General features: G+C 45.6%; 1 protein-coding gene across 6 annotated transcripts in view; it reads right to left on the bottom strand.

The window, feature by feature from the left end:
* The window catches only part of LOC113033098 (zinc finger MIZ domain-containing protein 2-like), a 20,654-nt gene extending 6,440 nt beyond the window's left edge, over positions 1-14,214 (bottom strand). Inside the window, exons 1-13 of one of the 6 annotated variants that reach the window (XM_026186451.2) lie at positions 14,163-14,214; positions 9,046-9,122; positions 7,581-7,695; positions 6,951-7,159; positions 6,593-6,752; positions 6,005-6,247; positions 5,762-5,915; positions 5,245-5,366; positions 5,074-5,163; positions 4,605-4,794; positions 4,144-4,285; positions 3,910-3,988; positions 3,635-3,766 (exon numbers count right to left, since the gene is read on the bottom strand). In XM_026186451.2, the coding sequence (XP_026042236.2) occupies positions 3,635-3,766; positions 3,910-3,988; positions 4,144-4,285; positions 4,605-4,794; positions 5,074-5,163; positions 5,245-5,366; positions 5,762-5,915; positions 6,005-6,247; positions 6,593-6,752; positions 6,951-7,159; positions 7,581-7,695; positions 9,046-9,095 (1,686 nt within the window). In that variant the 5' untranslated portion in view covers positions 9,096-9,122; positions 14,163-14,214. Of the gene's footprint in view, positions 1-3,634; positions 3,767-3,909; positions 3,989-4,143; positions 4,286-4,604; positions 4,795-5,073; positions 5,164-5,244; positions 5,367-5,761; positions 5,916-6,004; positions 6,248-6,592; positions 6,753-6,950; positions 7,160-7,580; positions 7,696-9,045; positions 9,123-11,740; positions 11,790-13,427; positions 14,044-14,162 lie in introns of those variants that run through there. The other 5 variants (XM_026186450.2, XM_026186456.2, XM_026186453.2 and 2 more) reach the window with 5 other exon arrangements.
* Positions 14,215-18,005: the final 3,791 nt, after the last annotated feature.

Here is an 18,005-nt window from a genome sequence, read left to right as displayed (position 1 = left end):
TATTTCTGCTTTTTATAGGATTTGTGCTTAATATAGTATTTCTGCTAAATTATAGTATTTCTGCTTTTTATAGTATTTGTGCTAAAACATAGTATTTCTACTAAATGTAGTGTTTATGCTTAATCATACTATTTCTGCTTTTTATAGGATTTGTGCTTAATATAGTATTTCTGGTAAATTATAGTATTTCTGCTTTTTATAGTATTTGTGCTAAAACATAGTATTTCTACTAAATGTAGTATTTATGCTTAATCATAGTATTTCTATATATTTCTGCCAGGTCCCCAGGCAGCCAATCCTCTGTGAGGACTGAGACATTCAAATTTTCAAATCAGGGCCTGCACGGCTTCCCAGCCAATCATATATGTGTCCTGAGGCATTCAAATTTGCATATTGGGGCCTTCATGGCTTCTAAGCCAGCCAATCATATCTGAGGGCTGAGGAATTCAAATCCACAAATCAGGGCCTGCACGGCTTCCCAGCCAGCCAATCATATATGTGGTCTGAGGCATTCAAATTTGCATATTGGGGAATTCGTGGCTTCTAAGTCAACAAGTCATCCATGTCATGTATCTCTAAAAATTCATATTTTAATGATAAATTGTCAACACTTGAAGATTCCCCCATCTCTTCTGAACAAAACGGTGTAAGAATGACCGCTCTAGCCCCTACGATTAGGAAATTATGGTCATTTGTTTGAGGGGAGTCGTCATTATGAGAAATAGACTGCAATCCGGTTGTTCAGTGATGACGCGACGAATCCTACTTCCGGGTCTAAAGTAGTCTGCGTTTAATATGGCATTTGTGTTGTTAACATGTTTAATGTTATGTATTTTCTTCTATTTGATCTCAAAAAGCTCCTAAAACAGTCAGCGATCACTGTTGACCTCCCTCGGCTTTTATTACCGCTAATCATTTATTTAAGCTCAGTTTTTAAAACCTTAGGATGTAACTACAGCCCAGCCCATGCAGCAGTATATGAATGACTAACCTCGTATTGTGGATGGTTGTTCTCAGTTGTTCTCCTGGCTGAAGTTTGGTCCGTTTACAGCATCCTGCCATGCAATTACATTTGTTCCTGACCACCGAGAACACTCACGGTAACTTTTATCAAGTGGAAAAAAAGTTAGCTTGTTCATATTATGCTAACATAGCTGTGTCGCTAGCGGTCACGTAGCACATCATTATATACCAGCTAGCCAAACTTCAGTAACCCTACAAACATCACTGCTGTTTAGCTTTCTGTCTTCATTTATGTTGGAAGTGATAACAGAGCTGTACGTTTGAATTTGTTTCCAAAACCCCGCAGTCAGGACATGCTATATTGTATTTAGATAGAAGCTAGCGAGCTAACTCCCTGCTAACTTCTAACTCCGTTAAATGTCATAAATTCTGTTTTCATGGATGCCTGGATGTTAAACTCAATTGTTACACCTGGTAGAGCAGAACGCTGATCATTTTATTAAAGATGAAAGACTTTAGACAGTTTTTCAACTCACAGTAATGCCATAGTGATCGTTTGATATATGGACCTGCAGCGGAGTTTAGACCCAGACACGGCTAGTGACGTCAGACTTAACAACCGGATAATCCTGTGTCTCTCTGTGCTGCGTGTGTAAATAGATGCACCTGTTTTGGCGGGAAAAAGTGCACAGGCTCTCTGATTGGTGGATTCAAATTCAGCAGCTCCCAGGCTGACTGAGCTAGAAACTTACTTCTCTCTCCCTGTGTGTGTGTGTGTGTGTGTGTGTGTGTGTGTGTGTGTGTGTGTGTGACAGAGAGAGAGAGAGAGAGAGAGAGAGAGAAGGCCTTTTAATGGGATGATCTCATTCTAAGATTCAAATTCAATATATTTAGACTGGTTGACTGAATTGGATCTTGTGTGTGTGTCTCTCTGTGCATGTGTGTTTCCTTATGTGTACATATTTCTGATTGTGTGGCTGTTATATATTTTTTTTGCTGATTTTTTTCATTTAACAAGTATATTTGAGGGACCCTCAGCATGTTCAGCATTTCTTCAGCTGTCCATTTTGCTTTTCCAATTTTTCTGTTTAACTTATTACTATTGTGCTAAATCATACTATTTCTGCTATTTTATAAGATTTGTGCTTAATATACTATTTCTGCTTTTAATAGGATTTGTGCTTAATATACTATTTCTGCTTTTTATAGGATTTGTGCTTAATATAGTATTTCTGCTAAATGTAGTATTTATGCTTAATCATACTATTTCTATATATTTCTGCCAGGCAGCCAATCCTCTGTGCGGACTCAGACACATATCACATATCAGGGCCTGCACGGCTTCCCAGCCAGCCAATCATGTCTGAGGTCTTCCGTTTCCTCTCTCGTCATATCTCAGCGACGGTTGTACAAAGAGCAATGAAAATCGCAGTCAAAGTACACCAAAGTCCGCTGATTCACCCAGTACAAGAATTATGCCTCTAGTCCACCTAGTTTTTGAGTTACACAACGTTTTGTAACTCCAAAAAACAGCGTTTTTCGCCTCTCACCGGGATCTAATTCTGACTGCTCATCACCCTGTTTTTCAAAACGGCTCCTCTCTTTCCCAGTGGCGCAGTTGGTAATGACACGGGTCTGCAAGCCAAAGATCGTGGGTTCGATTCCACCTTGGTCAACATGTTTTTTTCCCTACAAATTAATACACTGTCACAGACCAGTAATTCATATTCATCATTTATTACAATTCTGCAAACTTTTATGATTTTACCAGCTTTTCTAATATGGACCTCACATTCTTAACACTCCATGGCACAAATACTCTTACCTTTAGGCTCTGTGTATGTGTGTGTGTGTATCAATATTTCTCCCATTTTAAAGTATTACTCCTCCATAATTGTATTTCTGTTAAATCAAAGTACTTTTACTACATCTTAGTACTTCTGCTCAATCATAGTATTTCTGCTAAATCATTGTTATTATGCTATATTGTAGTATTTCTGCTCAATCATACTATTTCTACTATATTATATTTTTCTTTCTAAATATAGCATTTCTGCTATATAATTGTATTTCTGCTATGTTATAATATTTGTGCTAAACCAGAGTATTTGTGCTGTATCATAGTATTTCTGCCAAATTATAATATTTGTGCTATAACATAGTCTTAATTTAAAATTACAATATTCATAGTTCATCACAGTGTCTCTGGTAAATCACAGTATTTCTGCTATGTTGTACTATTTTTCTAAATCATAGTGTTTCTGTAATGCTTAAGTATTTTTGTCTAAATATATTCTTTCTGTTATCTTATACTATTTCTCCTAAATTCTTGTATTTTTGAGAAGTTATGTTTCTGGTAAGTTACAATATTTCTGCTAAGTTCTGCTATGCTATTGTATTTCTGCCAAGTATTATGTTTCCTCTAAGATATTGCAGTTCTGCTAAGTTATTCCATTTTAGCAAAGTTCCTTTGCTTCTGCAAAGTTTTTACAATTTTTGCAACTTTTCAGCTTTTTCAGCTACTTTTTGCATACAGCTTCAGCTTTAAAGCATCCACACTGCATTTTCGCAGGAAATGCAAATTTTTCTAGTTAAAAATGTTTTTATTTTTATTTCATTGTTTCTTTCAGTGTGTGTGAGTGTGTGTGAGTGTGTGTGTGTGTGTCCTTACGCAGCAGCAGGCGGTGACGGTGATCTGGATGGTGTTCCTGCCCGGCTGACACACGTGTTTCAGGTACAAAGGTTTATGGGAAGTTTTGTTGTCGCCTCGCTCGATGGTGAGAGGAGTCGCGTTCACGCTCACCTGAGGAGGACGAAGGAGCAGCTTAGTGATCGTGCTCATTAACCTTTGACCTTCGAGGACGTCACCGTGGAGCACACGGTGGAAATATTCTCCGTTTTCTCCAAACTCATCAACACAAAGGTGAAGCTGTAAGGAGGTCACACCTGGACAGAGGCGGGCCAGTTGGTGTTCATCTGTCGATCCTCGTGGTGGTAACACTTAAACTGGAGCTCCAGGTCAGGCCTGACACACACACACACACACACACACACACACACACACACACACACAGAAAATAAATAAGCTCTCTGAAGGAAGCAGTTACTGATACACCTTTAAAATGAAGAGGTGTGTGTGTGTGTGTGTGTGTGTGTGTGTGTGTGTGTGTGTGCGCGCACCTCATGATGAGTGTTTTGTAGACGGACTCTCTCAGCTGGAAGACGTGGTTGCTGACGGCCAGGTTGTGCTCTAATCTGAAGGGCTCCAGGACCACGCCATCTCTCACTGGGAAGGTCAGCCGCAGGTCGTCGCTAGGGTTACCTGTAAACAGGAAGTCATCAGTCACACACCTGCACATTGACTTCGAATCAGTGGGACAAAAGTAATCAGGTTATTTCACAAACAAAATTTGGAACATTTTCCTGATAATCTCAAGACCTGACTGATCATGAAACATTATTGATTGATTATTGTTATTGAAGATTATTGAAATAAACTTTGATTATGAAACCAAATGATGTTAATCTGTTTATTATGGTGGACTAATCAGAATATTTCCCTCAGATAAAGAGCTTCATTTCATTCATGACCTCAGTTTGACTCAAGCAGCTGGTTCTAATCGATGATCGTGTGTGTGTACCTGTCGGCGGGGGAGGGGCCAGGCCAGCTATGTTGGGTTTGATGTCAGGCAGGAAGGGAGAAGGCGTCGGCTTGACGTCACCGCTGCCAGGCGACATGTAGGGCGGAGCCATGGAGCTGCTGGGGGTGACGGGAGGTGTTGGGTTTCCCGGAACCGGAGAAGAGGGGTAACCTGGCAACCCTCGCCCCGGCTAACAGACGGCGCCGGAGAGACGACAGAAAACACAAAAACCTTATTTCAGCATGTGCGCCCTCACTTCCTGTCACATGTCTCCTGCTCTGTGTGTTTCTGATTATGTGTGTGCACCAACACTCAGGTTAACACAGGGGTCTATATGACGTCACAGAGGCGGGGATAAAAGCCCCACCCACTCATTACTAATAAGAAGAAAGCTGTGTTAAAGAGGGAGGAGCCAAATCAGGCAAACACTCGCAACGAACACAGACACACGTGTGTGCGCGCTCCTTACCCCTGATGGCTGGTTGAAGGAGTTGTACACTCCTCCGGCGCCCCCTGCTGTCAGAGTGTTTAAGCCGCCCTGCCCGTTAAACTGGTCCTGCTGCACAAACATCAGCTGTTAATCAACAGGTGATGGCACTCAGGACTCCATCGCTCCAACAACACCGTTATAGCTGCTCACCTTGTAGTACTGCGAACTGGGGGGTCCAGAGGGGGGGTACTGAGGTGGGAGGGGCATTTTATGGCTCTGATAGGAGGGGGAGGAGCCAGACCGTGGTGGGGCGGGACCTGGACCAGCGGGACCTGCAGGAAGACGAGGAGAAAGCACACCTGAATAATCAGAACACGAGGTCTGCTTTCCATCATCAGCTGTGGTGAAACCTCCACCTCACACCACCTGGAAACACCTGCAGACAGGGTGCAGTTAATCCTGTTTGATGGCGTCATGTGACGTTAAACTTCAGGAACCATGTAAAACAACACCAAAGAAAACAAACACTTCCCAGGCCCGTTCTGCTCCAGCGTTCCCTGTGAGCTTTACTGTGGCGTGGGCAGGTACGAGGACCCAGCACCTGCACACGGTTCACACCTGTCGTCAGACCAGCCTTACAAACCTGACCAGGCTGAGGTCACTTCCTGTCAGGACTGGCAGGGGTGGGTTCTCGTTAGACTGACCTGTGAAACCAACAGCGTCCTACCTGGGTGGTACTGCATGTTGGGGCCCGAGTAGGGGCCACCGTGACCGCCTCCAGCTGAACCAGGCATGGATCCACCGCCACCTCCGGGACCCGGCATGACGTTCACACTGGAACCGACGGGAACGCCGTACTGCTGGGACATTCCCGGGAAGGACTGAGGGCGGGAAAGGTGTGGACACAGGTGTGAATTCACTCACTGACACAGTAACCTGAGGGTCAGCAGCACGGACTCCCGAGCCTCACCTCTGAGCTGTATGGTCGTTTGAGGCCCTGCGGGGGCCTCAGGTGTCCCTGCTGTGGTCCAGGGCCGTAGTTTGGGTGCTGGGGGACCCTCTGCGGGCCCCCTCCTGGTCCGTACATGGGGCCCATTGAAGGGGGACCTCTGGCGGGGCCTGGACCTGGGCCCATACCTCCAGGAGCCATGCCAGGAGGGCCGCGGGGGCCGGAGTGGGCCATGAACTGGTTATTGTAGGCTGGACCACCCATCTGGGAAAAAACCACGACAAATTTATCAGTGATGTCATCAAACAGGTGTCCTCAGCACAAGCTCGGCTAAAAGTGAGGAAATACTGGTTGTCTGCTGACAGAGGACAAATCTGGACTGTGCTGGAGCAGAGGCGTCGTGCTCCGGTGCCGCCAGCACCGACCTCAGGTTTAAACTCGACCCCGTCACCAAACACACCTCCACCTCTCTTTGAGACCTCGTCCCTCCCACAGCGTTTCTGTGACAGTGTTTTTCTGTTTATTCACCTGCACGAGTGGACCAGCAGAGGGAGCTCTAACCCAGGTGGGCAGCACACAGGCGCCCAGTGACCTCATGCTTCTGCTCACCTGTCCATAGTTCATCTCCTGGTTTTGTTTCTCCTGGATGGCGGCGACGGTTGCTGTAGCAGTGGCGGTTGCCGTGGCAGCAGCAGCAGCAACGGCGGCGGCAGCGGCAGCCTGAGTGAAGTCAGCGGAGCCTCGGGAGCCTCCGGGGTTCGACGGATAGCTGCAAACAAACGACATCACTGACATCACCACCTGACGTGGGACAGATAAGACCCCTCGATATCTGGATGAGAGGGCGGAGCTTAGTGAGCTGCACCCAAGCATCCGCCCTCAGGACAGAAACCGGAGCAGCAGGTCAGTTTATTTCAGTTTCTGATGCTACCGTTGGCTACAACGTGACGCTGAAGCAGACACCCACCTCCCTGTGTACCCGCCCGGTCCTCCTGTGTAGGCCCCGCCCGTACGGCCGTACATGCCCTGGGTCATGTAGCCTTTGCTGGGCTCTCCATAGCCCTGCTGGCCCATGTAGCCTCCGGGCCCGCCGGCCATGCCCGACCCCCCGGGGCCCTGCATCATAGGACCCCCGCCTGGGTTGGCCCCGGGCCCCATCACGCCTCCACCAAGACCCTGATGAGAACAGAAGTAAACGTTCATCAGACAGGAAGTGACGTTGAGTAATTAAAAATGGTAAAAAAAAAAAAGAAAAAAAAGAAGAAAAAAGGCAAATGCCTGTATTTGTACAGCGCTTTACACTACATCCACCCATTCACACATCCACCCATTCACACACTGGTGATGGCAGCTACATTGTAGCCACAGCCACCCTGGGGCGCACTGACAGAGGCGAGGCTGCCGGACACTGGCGCCACCGGGCCCTCTGACCACCACCAGTAGGCAACGGGTCAAGTCAAGGACACAACGACCGAGACTGTCCGAGCCGGGGCTCGAACCGGCAACCTTCCGATTACAAGATGTGGCCAACTCTTGAGCCACGATCGCCCCACAAATGATCGATAATGTCACATCCTTCTGCTTGGTGATGTCATACCTGGCTGGCCGAGGGGTTGGTGACTCCCCAGACAGTTGTGACCACGGAGAGCGATCCTGTGGGCTGATTGGTGGGCTGCTGCCAGCTGGAGGGGTCGTAGGGGTACGAGCCGTCACTGTGGGGGGGGCGGGTCCATGAGTAAAACAATTATGCAGTCTTACACAGCAGCACAAATATATATATATATATATTAGGGCTGCCACGATTAGTCGACTAGTCACGATTACGTCGACTATCAAAATCGTCGACGACTGATTTAATAGTCGACGCGTCGTTTGAAGCTTTGTAAGATCCCAAAAGACGCAGGAATAAGTAGCAGGATTTAAGAGTGTAATAACGGACTGAAACAGAAGATGGCAGCACTGCATGTACAAGGATGTCAGCTACCGTTAAACCCCGAAGAAGAAGAAGAAGAAGCAGCTCTGTCCCAGAATTCATAGCGCGGCCCAGCTTAGTTTCCAACAATGGCGGCAGTTAGTTAGTTTTAATATTACTCTTATTATTCTTTCTGGGTCACAAAATAAACGTTTAACATATTTTCAGCCGAGAATGTAGCTGTGCAAACCTCAAATATCTGCTCAGTTTATCAAGACACCGCATATTTTCAAAAGCGCTCCGACGTTTTCGGAGACATCTGTTACCCACTAGCTCGTTAGCTAGCCGGGGGCTAGGTCACTAGAGCCGTGAGAACACCGGACTCCCCGCAAATCGTTTTCAAACCCACCGCCGTCTTTCGCTACTCAGGTTAAACATGATATATGAGTCACTTAGATAACTTAAAATGTTGTTGTTTGGCTTTTTTTTAGTATTTTATTTGTTCCTGAGTAAATCGGTTTGGCTGAGATTAAAGTTATAGTTTTTACACAGCTGAATAAACGTCAAGCAGACAGCTGATCATCAGAAGTGTGAGATGCTGGAGAATTTACTCCGGTGTCCTGTTATATTTTAGATAGCAAGGAGTTTATTAAACTTCACCGAAACAATCTGTAAATTTCATTAAAATTTAATAAACTATCATCTTGTCTTTATTTTTAGTTAGCACAGACCTTAAACACTTAAAGCTGTAAGCTAATGATAGTTATATAAGAGCAGATGCTGCTGGTGCAATAAGCTGTAGTTTTACTCCAATGGATGATGATCTGATTAGTGACTAATCGCAAAAATAATCGGTGACTAGTCGACTATCAAAATAATCGTTTGTGGCAGCCCTAATATATATAGATATATATAGATATATCTATATATATATAAAAATGTGTATAATTATGAGCTGAAGAAGCTTTTGTCAGTTTATTTTGTAGATTTTTGGGATCGGAGTCAAATTCATGATTTATCAATTTAAAGTGAATCCACTGAAATCTGACTCGATTGTTTCAGGACAAAAATATTAGAGTAAAAGTAAACGTGTGTAAAGATGACAGCTGTGTGTGTGTGTGTGTGTGTGTGTGTGTGTGTGTGTGTGTACCTGTGTGGGTTGTTGGCTAGTCCAGCCTTCATCTGGTTTAGAGGGTTCATGGTGGGCGGAGTCAATCAGACAGCGTTCTGAAAGACAGACAGACATCGTCTCCAATCAGCTGATTCAGACTTTGGTGCAAACTACATTTCCCATCAGTCTCTCTACACACAGACCATGACACTGCGCTGAAATTTCTCCACCAAAGTCCATTCAAAAATCCTCCCGTTTAAAGAAACCTGCATGCACTGGTTGTATCCCTATTCAGGGTCTGCAGCCTTAAAGGCTGATTACGTCACAGCGACGCAACGATTCAAAGGCGTCCTTCGTTTCCCTGAATTTTAAGGATGGGTCGGTGTATCCTTTATGGCCCAACATATCCCAGACTTCATAGCGCGGCGGTGGGTGTGGATAATTTTGCCAAAAAACCCCCCCAAAAAAACAGTGGACGGCTGAAGCAGGGCGGCTGCAAAGTAAACTTTTAAAAGTAAGTAGTGAATATTATCTCACTTATTTGTGTGTGAATGTTTAATAATGAAGAACAGCAGAATGGAGCTAAAATAAATGTTGGTTTCAGTTCTATGAAGCTTTGAGTATTTTGGATCAGTAGCTGCTGTGTTTGTTGCATCATATTGCTGTAACTGTTTATATGCTTTATATATTCTGAGCTAAGTTGATCTATAGTGTTACATCATATTCTATAAGGATGTTATGTGTTTGTAGACTTTCTGCCCAGTTTGACCCATTTAGCAGACGTCAGCCTGTTTAAGGCTCTGATATCTATTCTGTGTGACTTACAGCAGTTATGACATGGTCTGATTTTCTCACCCAATAAAGGAATATTTCATATATCAGTCTACTCTTCATTCTATCAGACACAGTTATCACAGCTCCTACATTTGCTTTTTACACATATATGTAAGCATTGAGCCAAATTTAGTAATGACAACATATTAAAAGAACAATATTTGTCTCCTATATATAAAACATCTATATACACACTGTCACAGATGCTTGTGTTTGAGTGAAGATTTAAGGTGACAGGAAATATAAATAACTGCAACTTGAATCTTTGACACAGAGTTCAAGCTCACTGCTGTAATATATCATATTAATCTGACAATACATATCAGGGCTCGCAAAATCGCTAGCTCGACATCCCGGGGCTAGCAATTTTTCCAGTCGGGCTACCAAGGAAAATATATGTCAATGCTTTCGCCAATGTAGCTGAGTAATTATGTCACTGGCATCGATGAGCCACTGTCAATATGTGACACTGATTGGTCAGTGACGATTAATTGTGCACCAATTCCTCTGACGTCGTCTTATCACTCATTAGCTTACTGTTCAAACGTGACAAGTGAAATCTCCCGCAGCTTAAACATGTGAGAGGTTGATCGCTGAGCGTTATGTGAGTCCGTGTGTAAAAGCAGCAGGACATATATTTTAGTTCTGCTGAGCCAAATAAGACAGGTCAGCGTGAAGAAGTGACAGCCAAAGAAAAGCTTACCACAAAACGGAGAAGTTATGACAAATCAGACAATGAGGCAAAACAAAAAAACAAGGATCCAAGTCTCCTCCCATGAGGAGAGCCCGCTGCAGGTGTGTTTGTAGTGTGAAGGCGGAGGAGGTTTCACACCGTGAAACGAAAACGTTCTAACGCTGCAGTGGGAGCGTCGGCAGGAGTGTCACGCGATCTGGTGACGAGTTTCAGTTCGTCTCAAACATCAGTAGGATCAGCAGGAAGCACAGATTCAGTCGTTTCAGAACCAGCAGCAGCCTGATGGGTGACCCGAGTCACAATCTGAGGTTTGACGAGGTCAGAGGAGGAAACTCAACAAACACTGTTTCACAGCCACTCTGTCACATGACGAGCTGCTGACATCACAAACTCTTCTTCTCTGCTCACAAACTGACATTAAAAAGCTGCCGTGACTCTGAGAGCGAAACAGGAACGAGGCTGGAACACAAACGGGTCATTAATAACCTGATGGCTGTGAGTACGCTGACTCCACGCACTCCACAAAACAGCGTTTATCAGGACGCGGCGTTCCTTCCTGGGGCGATCGTGGCTGAAGAGTTGAGAGTTCGCCTTGTAATTGGAAGGTTGCCGGTTTGAGCCCCGGCTCGGACAGTCTGTCGTTGTGTCCTTGGGCAAGACGCTTGACCCGTTGCCTACTGTTGTCGGTCAGAGCGCCCGGTGGCGCCAGTGTCCGGCAGCCTCGCCTCTGTCAGCTGGGCAGCCGTGGCTACAATGTAGCTGCCATCACCACTGTGTGGATGTAGCGTAAAGAGCTTATTGGTCCACAGGGACTAAGTGGTTTACAAATACAGGCCATTTACCACTCAGCTAAAACACGTCACCAATCAGACGCAGTCCTGCTGCTCATTTATTTACAGATTTAACCTTTTAAAGTCTGAAAGATCAGGAATCTTCTTCTTATTTAAAGTTCACTTTCCTGATTCGCAGTGACACCGAGAGCCGGCCAGCGTGCCCGACCAACCAGCGTCACCTGAAACCAGGCAGACATCCTCCCAGGTGCAGCAGACGTGAATACGGCAGGTGTTCGGTCAGAAGGTAAGACTCCTCGTTCCTCTGACCCACAGACACACCTGCAGCACATCACGGGCCGACCCTGACGTTTGAGGAGTTTCAGGTAGAAAACGTTTCACCTGTGGATCAGCTTGCTGCAGTCGTCACACTCACCTGCTGAACTCTGGCTGCTATGAAACGAACACAAACTGCACCTCAGTGAAAACAAGAGTGTTTCTGTCCCTGCACACGAACAGCTGAGCACTCAAAGCACACCTGCAGTCACCCTCAGTGGGCGTGTCCCTGATTAGCAGGTGGACTTTGGTGTGAAGATTTCTGACAGGCAGCGTCCTGCATTCCACCAGTTCAGCTCCGCCCACTAAGCGTGTCATGCACAAACATTAAGGACTCAGCTCGAGGCAACAAGCAGGTTGTTTCAGGTAAACAGAAAGCAGGAAAAAGGAAATGATTTACACATGAGTGGAAAGTTTAGTCTACCAACACCTGAACTCCGCACCTGTCCATCAACCAATCAGGTAACCCTGTGTGTGCACACCTGTTTCTCCCAGCAGCTGACTCACCTGAGCTCCACACTACCTGCCCCATACCTCAGAGATAAATCACGATTAAAGCTAAACACGCATAATTTTTAAAGATGTGTTAAATGTGTATCGATCAGCAGCTCCCTCACACACACACACACACCTGCTAATTAGACAAAATCCCAGAGTTTCACTCGGTAAACTTGGAGCTCAGCCTGTTAGTACAGTGACCTCACAGCAGCCATGGTATTGGCCACATGACGTCATTATACATGCTCCACCAGCACAAACAGGCCCAGAGGTCCCGTTCAGGTGAAGCTAGCAACTACAGGTGTCACCATCCACCTGTCAGTCAAAGAGGCCACGCCCCTAAAATAGAACCTTTAAGGCTTAATACAACTTAAACAGGTGAGTTGTAACAACATGCTCCCCCGTACAGGTGTTATGAGACCAAACAGTTTGTGTATCCGGCCGTAAACATGTTTGTTTCTGCTCCAAGTTTAAACACAGAAGTCTATGGGGACTGACTCCCTGCTGCCCCTGCTGGATGCTGGCAGAACTGCAGGCAGCTCAGTTGGTGCAAGTTTAAAACCTTCTCCTCCACCAGTGTAGGAGAACTGGAGCCCGTGTCGTGCTGGGCTGATGGAGTATCAGAGTGCTGTGGTTAAACAGCGTCCCCTGCTCGTGAACATGTCACTGGTGCACCGTCACAGCGGCCCGTGATGTGTTTTTTTCACAGTAAACGCTGTAAATCGGTTTCAGTCTGCCCGCGTGCACGCCGCCCACGCATGCGCCTGATAAATGGGTTAAGTCTAATATAAGTTGCTGTGTCGTGCCGAGCCGGGCGGTGCTGTGTCCGTCACACTTCTCTGCCACCGCCTGCTGCCTCCGTCTGACCGCACAGATGGAAACAAAATGAGTGTCAGAAGACATTTTGAGATTCCTAGCGGTGTTGCAACCAGGGGGAGGAGGGGGAGCTGATGCTAACGCGCTAACTAGCAGGCAGCTCCTGCTACAGCAGCCGGGAAGTGGGGCTCCTCCGGCTAAAGCTAGTAGCAGCACTGGCTAGCATTAGCATGCTAACACACCAACAGCAGTCCCCTGCGTGTAAACAGCAGGGCTCATTTCACTGAGTACTGTTATTACATTGGATGCGGAATGAGGGCGCAGATGACTTCCGATATTTTTAATTTGGCAGATTTTTTTTTTTACCGTTTCCATCCTTGTTACTCAGCTAGCATGTTGTCTGTGACAATGGAATGCTGCAAGGCTAACAGCTAACGACATGCTAACCTCTTCCTCCAACACAAAACACTCACCTGGTGTTCGGTGTAGTGTACCTGCAAACCGATCAGCCCGAAACTCATCCAGTCATCGATAATCCCCGGCCCCGCACCTGTCACGTACACACACACGTATACTAAGAGCGGGTACACGGTTCCTCCCCGCAGCCTGCCCTACCTTCGCACTCCCCCGGTGTCCGAGCCCTGTTCCGGGGCTCCGCAGTCTGCTCTTCTCGGAGCCTCCGGGGCATTAAGAACCGAACCTTCCCGAAGTGTCCACGGCCAGGCTATTCCCCCAGTAATACTCCGAATACCCGGCAAAAAAGTCCCGATATAATCCTGACAGTGAGGCCGAAATTCAAAGCCCGCAGCTCGGTCAGCTAACGCTGCCTGCCGCCGGCCTCAGCGTCCGATTGTCCGGCTTCAGGAGGTGACACCATACCCCGTAGATCCAGGAAGGTTCACACGGGAGAAGAGAGCAGATCCAGTGGGCTTAACTGCTCTACGGAGCCGTTACAGTTCGGTTCGTCTGTATCACTGATCGCTGCTGGCCATCAGGTTAAACAGTAGAGAGAGAGAGACGTTCACACAGAGAGAGAGAGAGAGAGAGAGAGAGAGAGAGAGAGAGAGAGACGTTCACACAGACAGAGAGAGAGAGAGACGTTCACACACAGAGAGAGAGAGAGAGAGAGACGTTCACACAGACAGGAAAGAGAGAGAGAGACGTTCACATAGACAGGCGAGAGAGAGGATGTAATCCTTGAGACTCACCTGTGTGGTTGAACAGTGAGGAGCAGCAGACAGACCCGAGTCATTAGATCTCAGACAGTTTCAGTCCTCAGGTGTGCCCAGGTGTGGTGTCTGAATCAGGGTTTTAAAATGAAGTAAAGAGCAAAACACAAATTTGATTTGAAACACAGCCTGAGCTTCATGTTGGTGTGCTCACTCTGTACCTGTCCCCGGGATTTGAACCTGAGACCTTCTTCCTACACATAAAACTAGAACCTAACCCCAAGGGCCATCGAGATGCTGTGAGCTAACTCCACTGGGTATAAACGTTTTGAATCATCCCAAAAGTAAAAGTACTAATGCAGATATCACTGGAGCGTAAAGCTTTAGGTTACTTCAGTAACCCCGGTTCTCAGAGTAGCAGATGTCACACTATGGGATGCGCCTCCCGGCATATTCCTCAGAATACCTGGGCATGTTCCAGCCCGAGGCAACACAAGAAGACCCAGTGTGTCCTTGCTCGAGATTTTGTTGCCACGTATACAGAGTCATTCTCGGAGTCTACGCTTCCTCTGCTGTGAGGGAAAGATGTCATCTTCACTAGCTGGGATGCTAATGATGAGGGATGCAAGTTAGCTGGTTTGCTAGCCTTTGCCAAAGGACAACGGCGTTAGCTGGTGTGCTAAACCGTGCAGATAGGAGAGACGGGCAGAGGTAGCTAGTGCCCAGTGACGGGAAATAATGCTAACGCTCCTGGCTGTGGAAAGTTAAGCTAGTTAGCCTAAGAAGGCTTAGCTAGCATATCTCAGCCAAAGAAAGCTGAGATATGCTCAGAAGCGTAAAGAGTTGCTTATCTTGAAAAACGACTATGTAATAGCGCAGGCTATTTAAAGGTGAATGTCTGCCCAACATGGTCGTTGTGATCATCAGCCAATCAGGATTGGCAGAATGAGATAAATGCTACTGAGGAATCTGCAGGGAGGCACATCCCAAGGTGAGACACTGAAACAAAGCGAAATGGATGCAAGGAATGAGAACTGAATTAAGGTGGATCACTTTGAAGGTACTTAGGTAGATTTCGCTCCTCATTACGTAACAAACATTCACCACCAGGGGGCAGCGTGCTATCTGCAGTAATCTGGTTGTTCAGTCTGACGTCACTAGCCGTGTCTGGACCTAAACTCCACTGCAGGTCCATATATCAAACGATCACTATGGCATTACTGAGAGTTGAAAAACTGTCTAAAGTCTTTCATCTTTAATAAAATGATCAGCCTTCTCCTCTACCAGGTGTAACAATTGAGTTTAACATCCAGGCATCCATGAAAACGGAATTTATGACATTTAACGGAGTTAGAAGTTAGCAGGGAGTTAGCTCGCTAGCTTCTATCTAAATACAATATAGCATGTCCTGACTGTGGGGTTTTGGAAACAAATTAAAACGTACAGCTCTGCTACCACTTCCAGCATAAATGAAGACAGAAAACTACACAGCAGTGACGTTTGTAGGGTTACTGAAGTTGGGCTAGCTGGTATATAATGATGTGCTACGTGACCGCTAGCGACACAGCTATGTTAGCATATTATAAACAAGCTAACTTTTTTCCACTCGATAAAAGTTAACGTGAGTGTTCTCGGTGGTCAGGAACAAATGTAATCACATGGCAGGATGCTGTAAAAGGACCAAACTTCAGCCAGGAGAACAACTGAGATAATCCATCCACAATACGAGGTTAGTCATTCATATACTGCTGCATGGGCTGGGCTGTAGTTACATCCTAAGGTTTTAAAAACTGAGCTTAAATAAATGATTAGCGGTAATAAAAGCCGAGGGAGGTCAACAGTGATCACTGACTGTTTTAGGAGCTTTTTGAGATCAAATAGAAGAAAATACATAACATTAAACATGTTAACAACACAAAAGCCATATTAAACGCAGACTACTTTAGACCCGGAAGTAGGATTCGTCGCGTCATCACTGAACAACCGGATAGGAATAACAGCGTTACAAGTAACAGCTTTTCAGTAACGAGTAATCTAACTAATTACTATTTCTATTGTTACAACGCCATTACAGTTACTGACAGGAAAAGGCGGTGTGATCACGTTACTGTTTTTCAACAAACAGACGGTTGAAGCTGTGTCCAGCTTACTGCATGTCAGTAATCTGGGCGCTACAGCTTTAAGCAGCTGCGCAGGCTCCCATGAGTGGAGCAATCACTTTCTGCCCGACGATCACTTTCTGGCACAACACCTGTTGCTAAGGGGTCAAAACAATTGCAAGAATAAAGTAGTCGTGGTAAGCCAATCACATGACCACTTCAAGATGACAAAGCAACAAGGTGACATATAAGCAAAACAAAAACCTGCCTTTTTGTGTTGGTGGAAAAATGCACCACATCAACCAATCAAAAATGATATGGCAACATGACATTTGGTTGTTTAGGAAGAGAGAGAAGTTTTAGGAGTGACAGTGAGAGCGAGAGACAGTAGAAAAAGAGAGAGAGCGAGTTTTGAGATATGAGAGATTTGTGACGTTTGAAATCTGAACTGAAATCATTTTTTTCTACTTGTGGACCAGCATGATGTCACAGAGAGGGCGCAGCTCGAGAGTGGTTTAGGCTGAGCACTGCTCCTCTACGGAGTCCCACAAGGCTCCATTCTGGAGCCCAATGTTTTCTCTCCCTCTAGGATCATTTCTGAAAGATACATCATCTCATTTCACTTCTGATGATTACCAAATCTATTTGCTCCATAAAAGAAATGATGGCAACTGATTAAACTGTAAAAAATTAAGGCCAAACCTTTTATGACAGTCAGACTGAGGTTGTGATACTTTGACAAAGTTGCTCCAGCAGTTGGACCTTCGTGTGAAAATGGACTTTGACCTAACACTAATAATAATAATAATGGAGTGGATTTATATAGCGCTTTTCAAGGCACCCAAAGCGCTTTACAATTCCACTATTCATTCACTCTCACATTCACACACTGGTGGAGGCAGCTACAGTTGTAGCCACAGCTGCCCTGGGGCAGACTGACAGAAGCCAGGCTGCCATATCGCGCCATCGGCCCCTCTGGCCAACACCAGTAGGCAGTGGACAATCAGATTCATTCTGTTGTGAAATCAGGTGTTTACCTGTTGAGACTTCCAAGGTCAGGCCCTCATCTTTAAATAATTTTAAGTTATCATTATTTCATTACAGCTTCACTTGACTGTTGTTATGCCCTTTACGTTGGTAAATATCAGGCCTTCCCTTTCACTCAGTCCAACATGGTGCCCTCTTACCTGAACCCGTAAGCTGTAGCCTCCTCCATTCTGGCTTCCTGTGCTTTTTAGGATCGATTTTAAGATTTTGTTTTTTTAAATGTCCTTCAAGGTCACAGAGATATGCTGCCCAGCTACTCCTCTGTTCCAAAGCCTACACTTAAGAATGAGTCGCTGCTCCATGTTCACATTTTTATTCTTTGCCTTTGAACTTGTCGTGAGAGCTTATGAATTCAGGCTGTTATATCATCACTTGTGTTTTTGCAATTTGTGTGTAACCTTTTGTTTCTTTGATCAACTTTGTTTTGAAATGTGATTTTAAAATGAATTTGGATTTTGATCTGAATGGTCATCTGAGAATGAGGCTGGCCTCGAAGAGGGAGGAGCTAAAACAGCTTGTTTTGAATTTAAACTTATGCAAAGCTACCGTGGGAGAGACCAAAACTGAAACCACTGATGTTCCTGACACGCTGCAGTGCACCATTTTGACCAGCCCGTGGCACTTTCACCTTGTTCAGGTTTGTCTTTGAGTATAAATAAGACTCAAATATTTCAAAACTCCTGACCAAGCAAACAGCACCAGACTTCATTCAGAATTTACCCAAATTAGCACAGTT

Source organism: Astatotilapia calliptera, chromosome 12 (assembly GCF_964374335.1).
Source record: "Astatotilapia calliptera chromosome 12, fAstCal68.1, whole genome shotgun sequence".
Classification (NCBI taxonomy): Eukaryota; Metazoa; Chordata; class Actinopteri; order Cichliformes; family Cichlidae; genus Astatotilapia; species Astatotilapia calliptera.
This window is presented reverse-complemented; position numbering and strand designations above follow the sequence as displayed.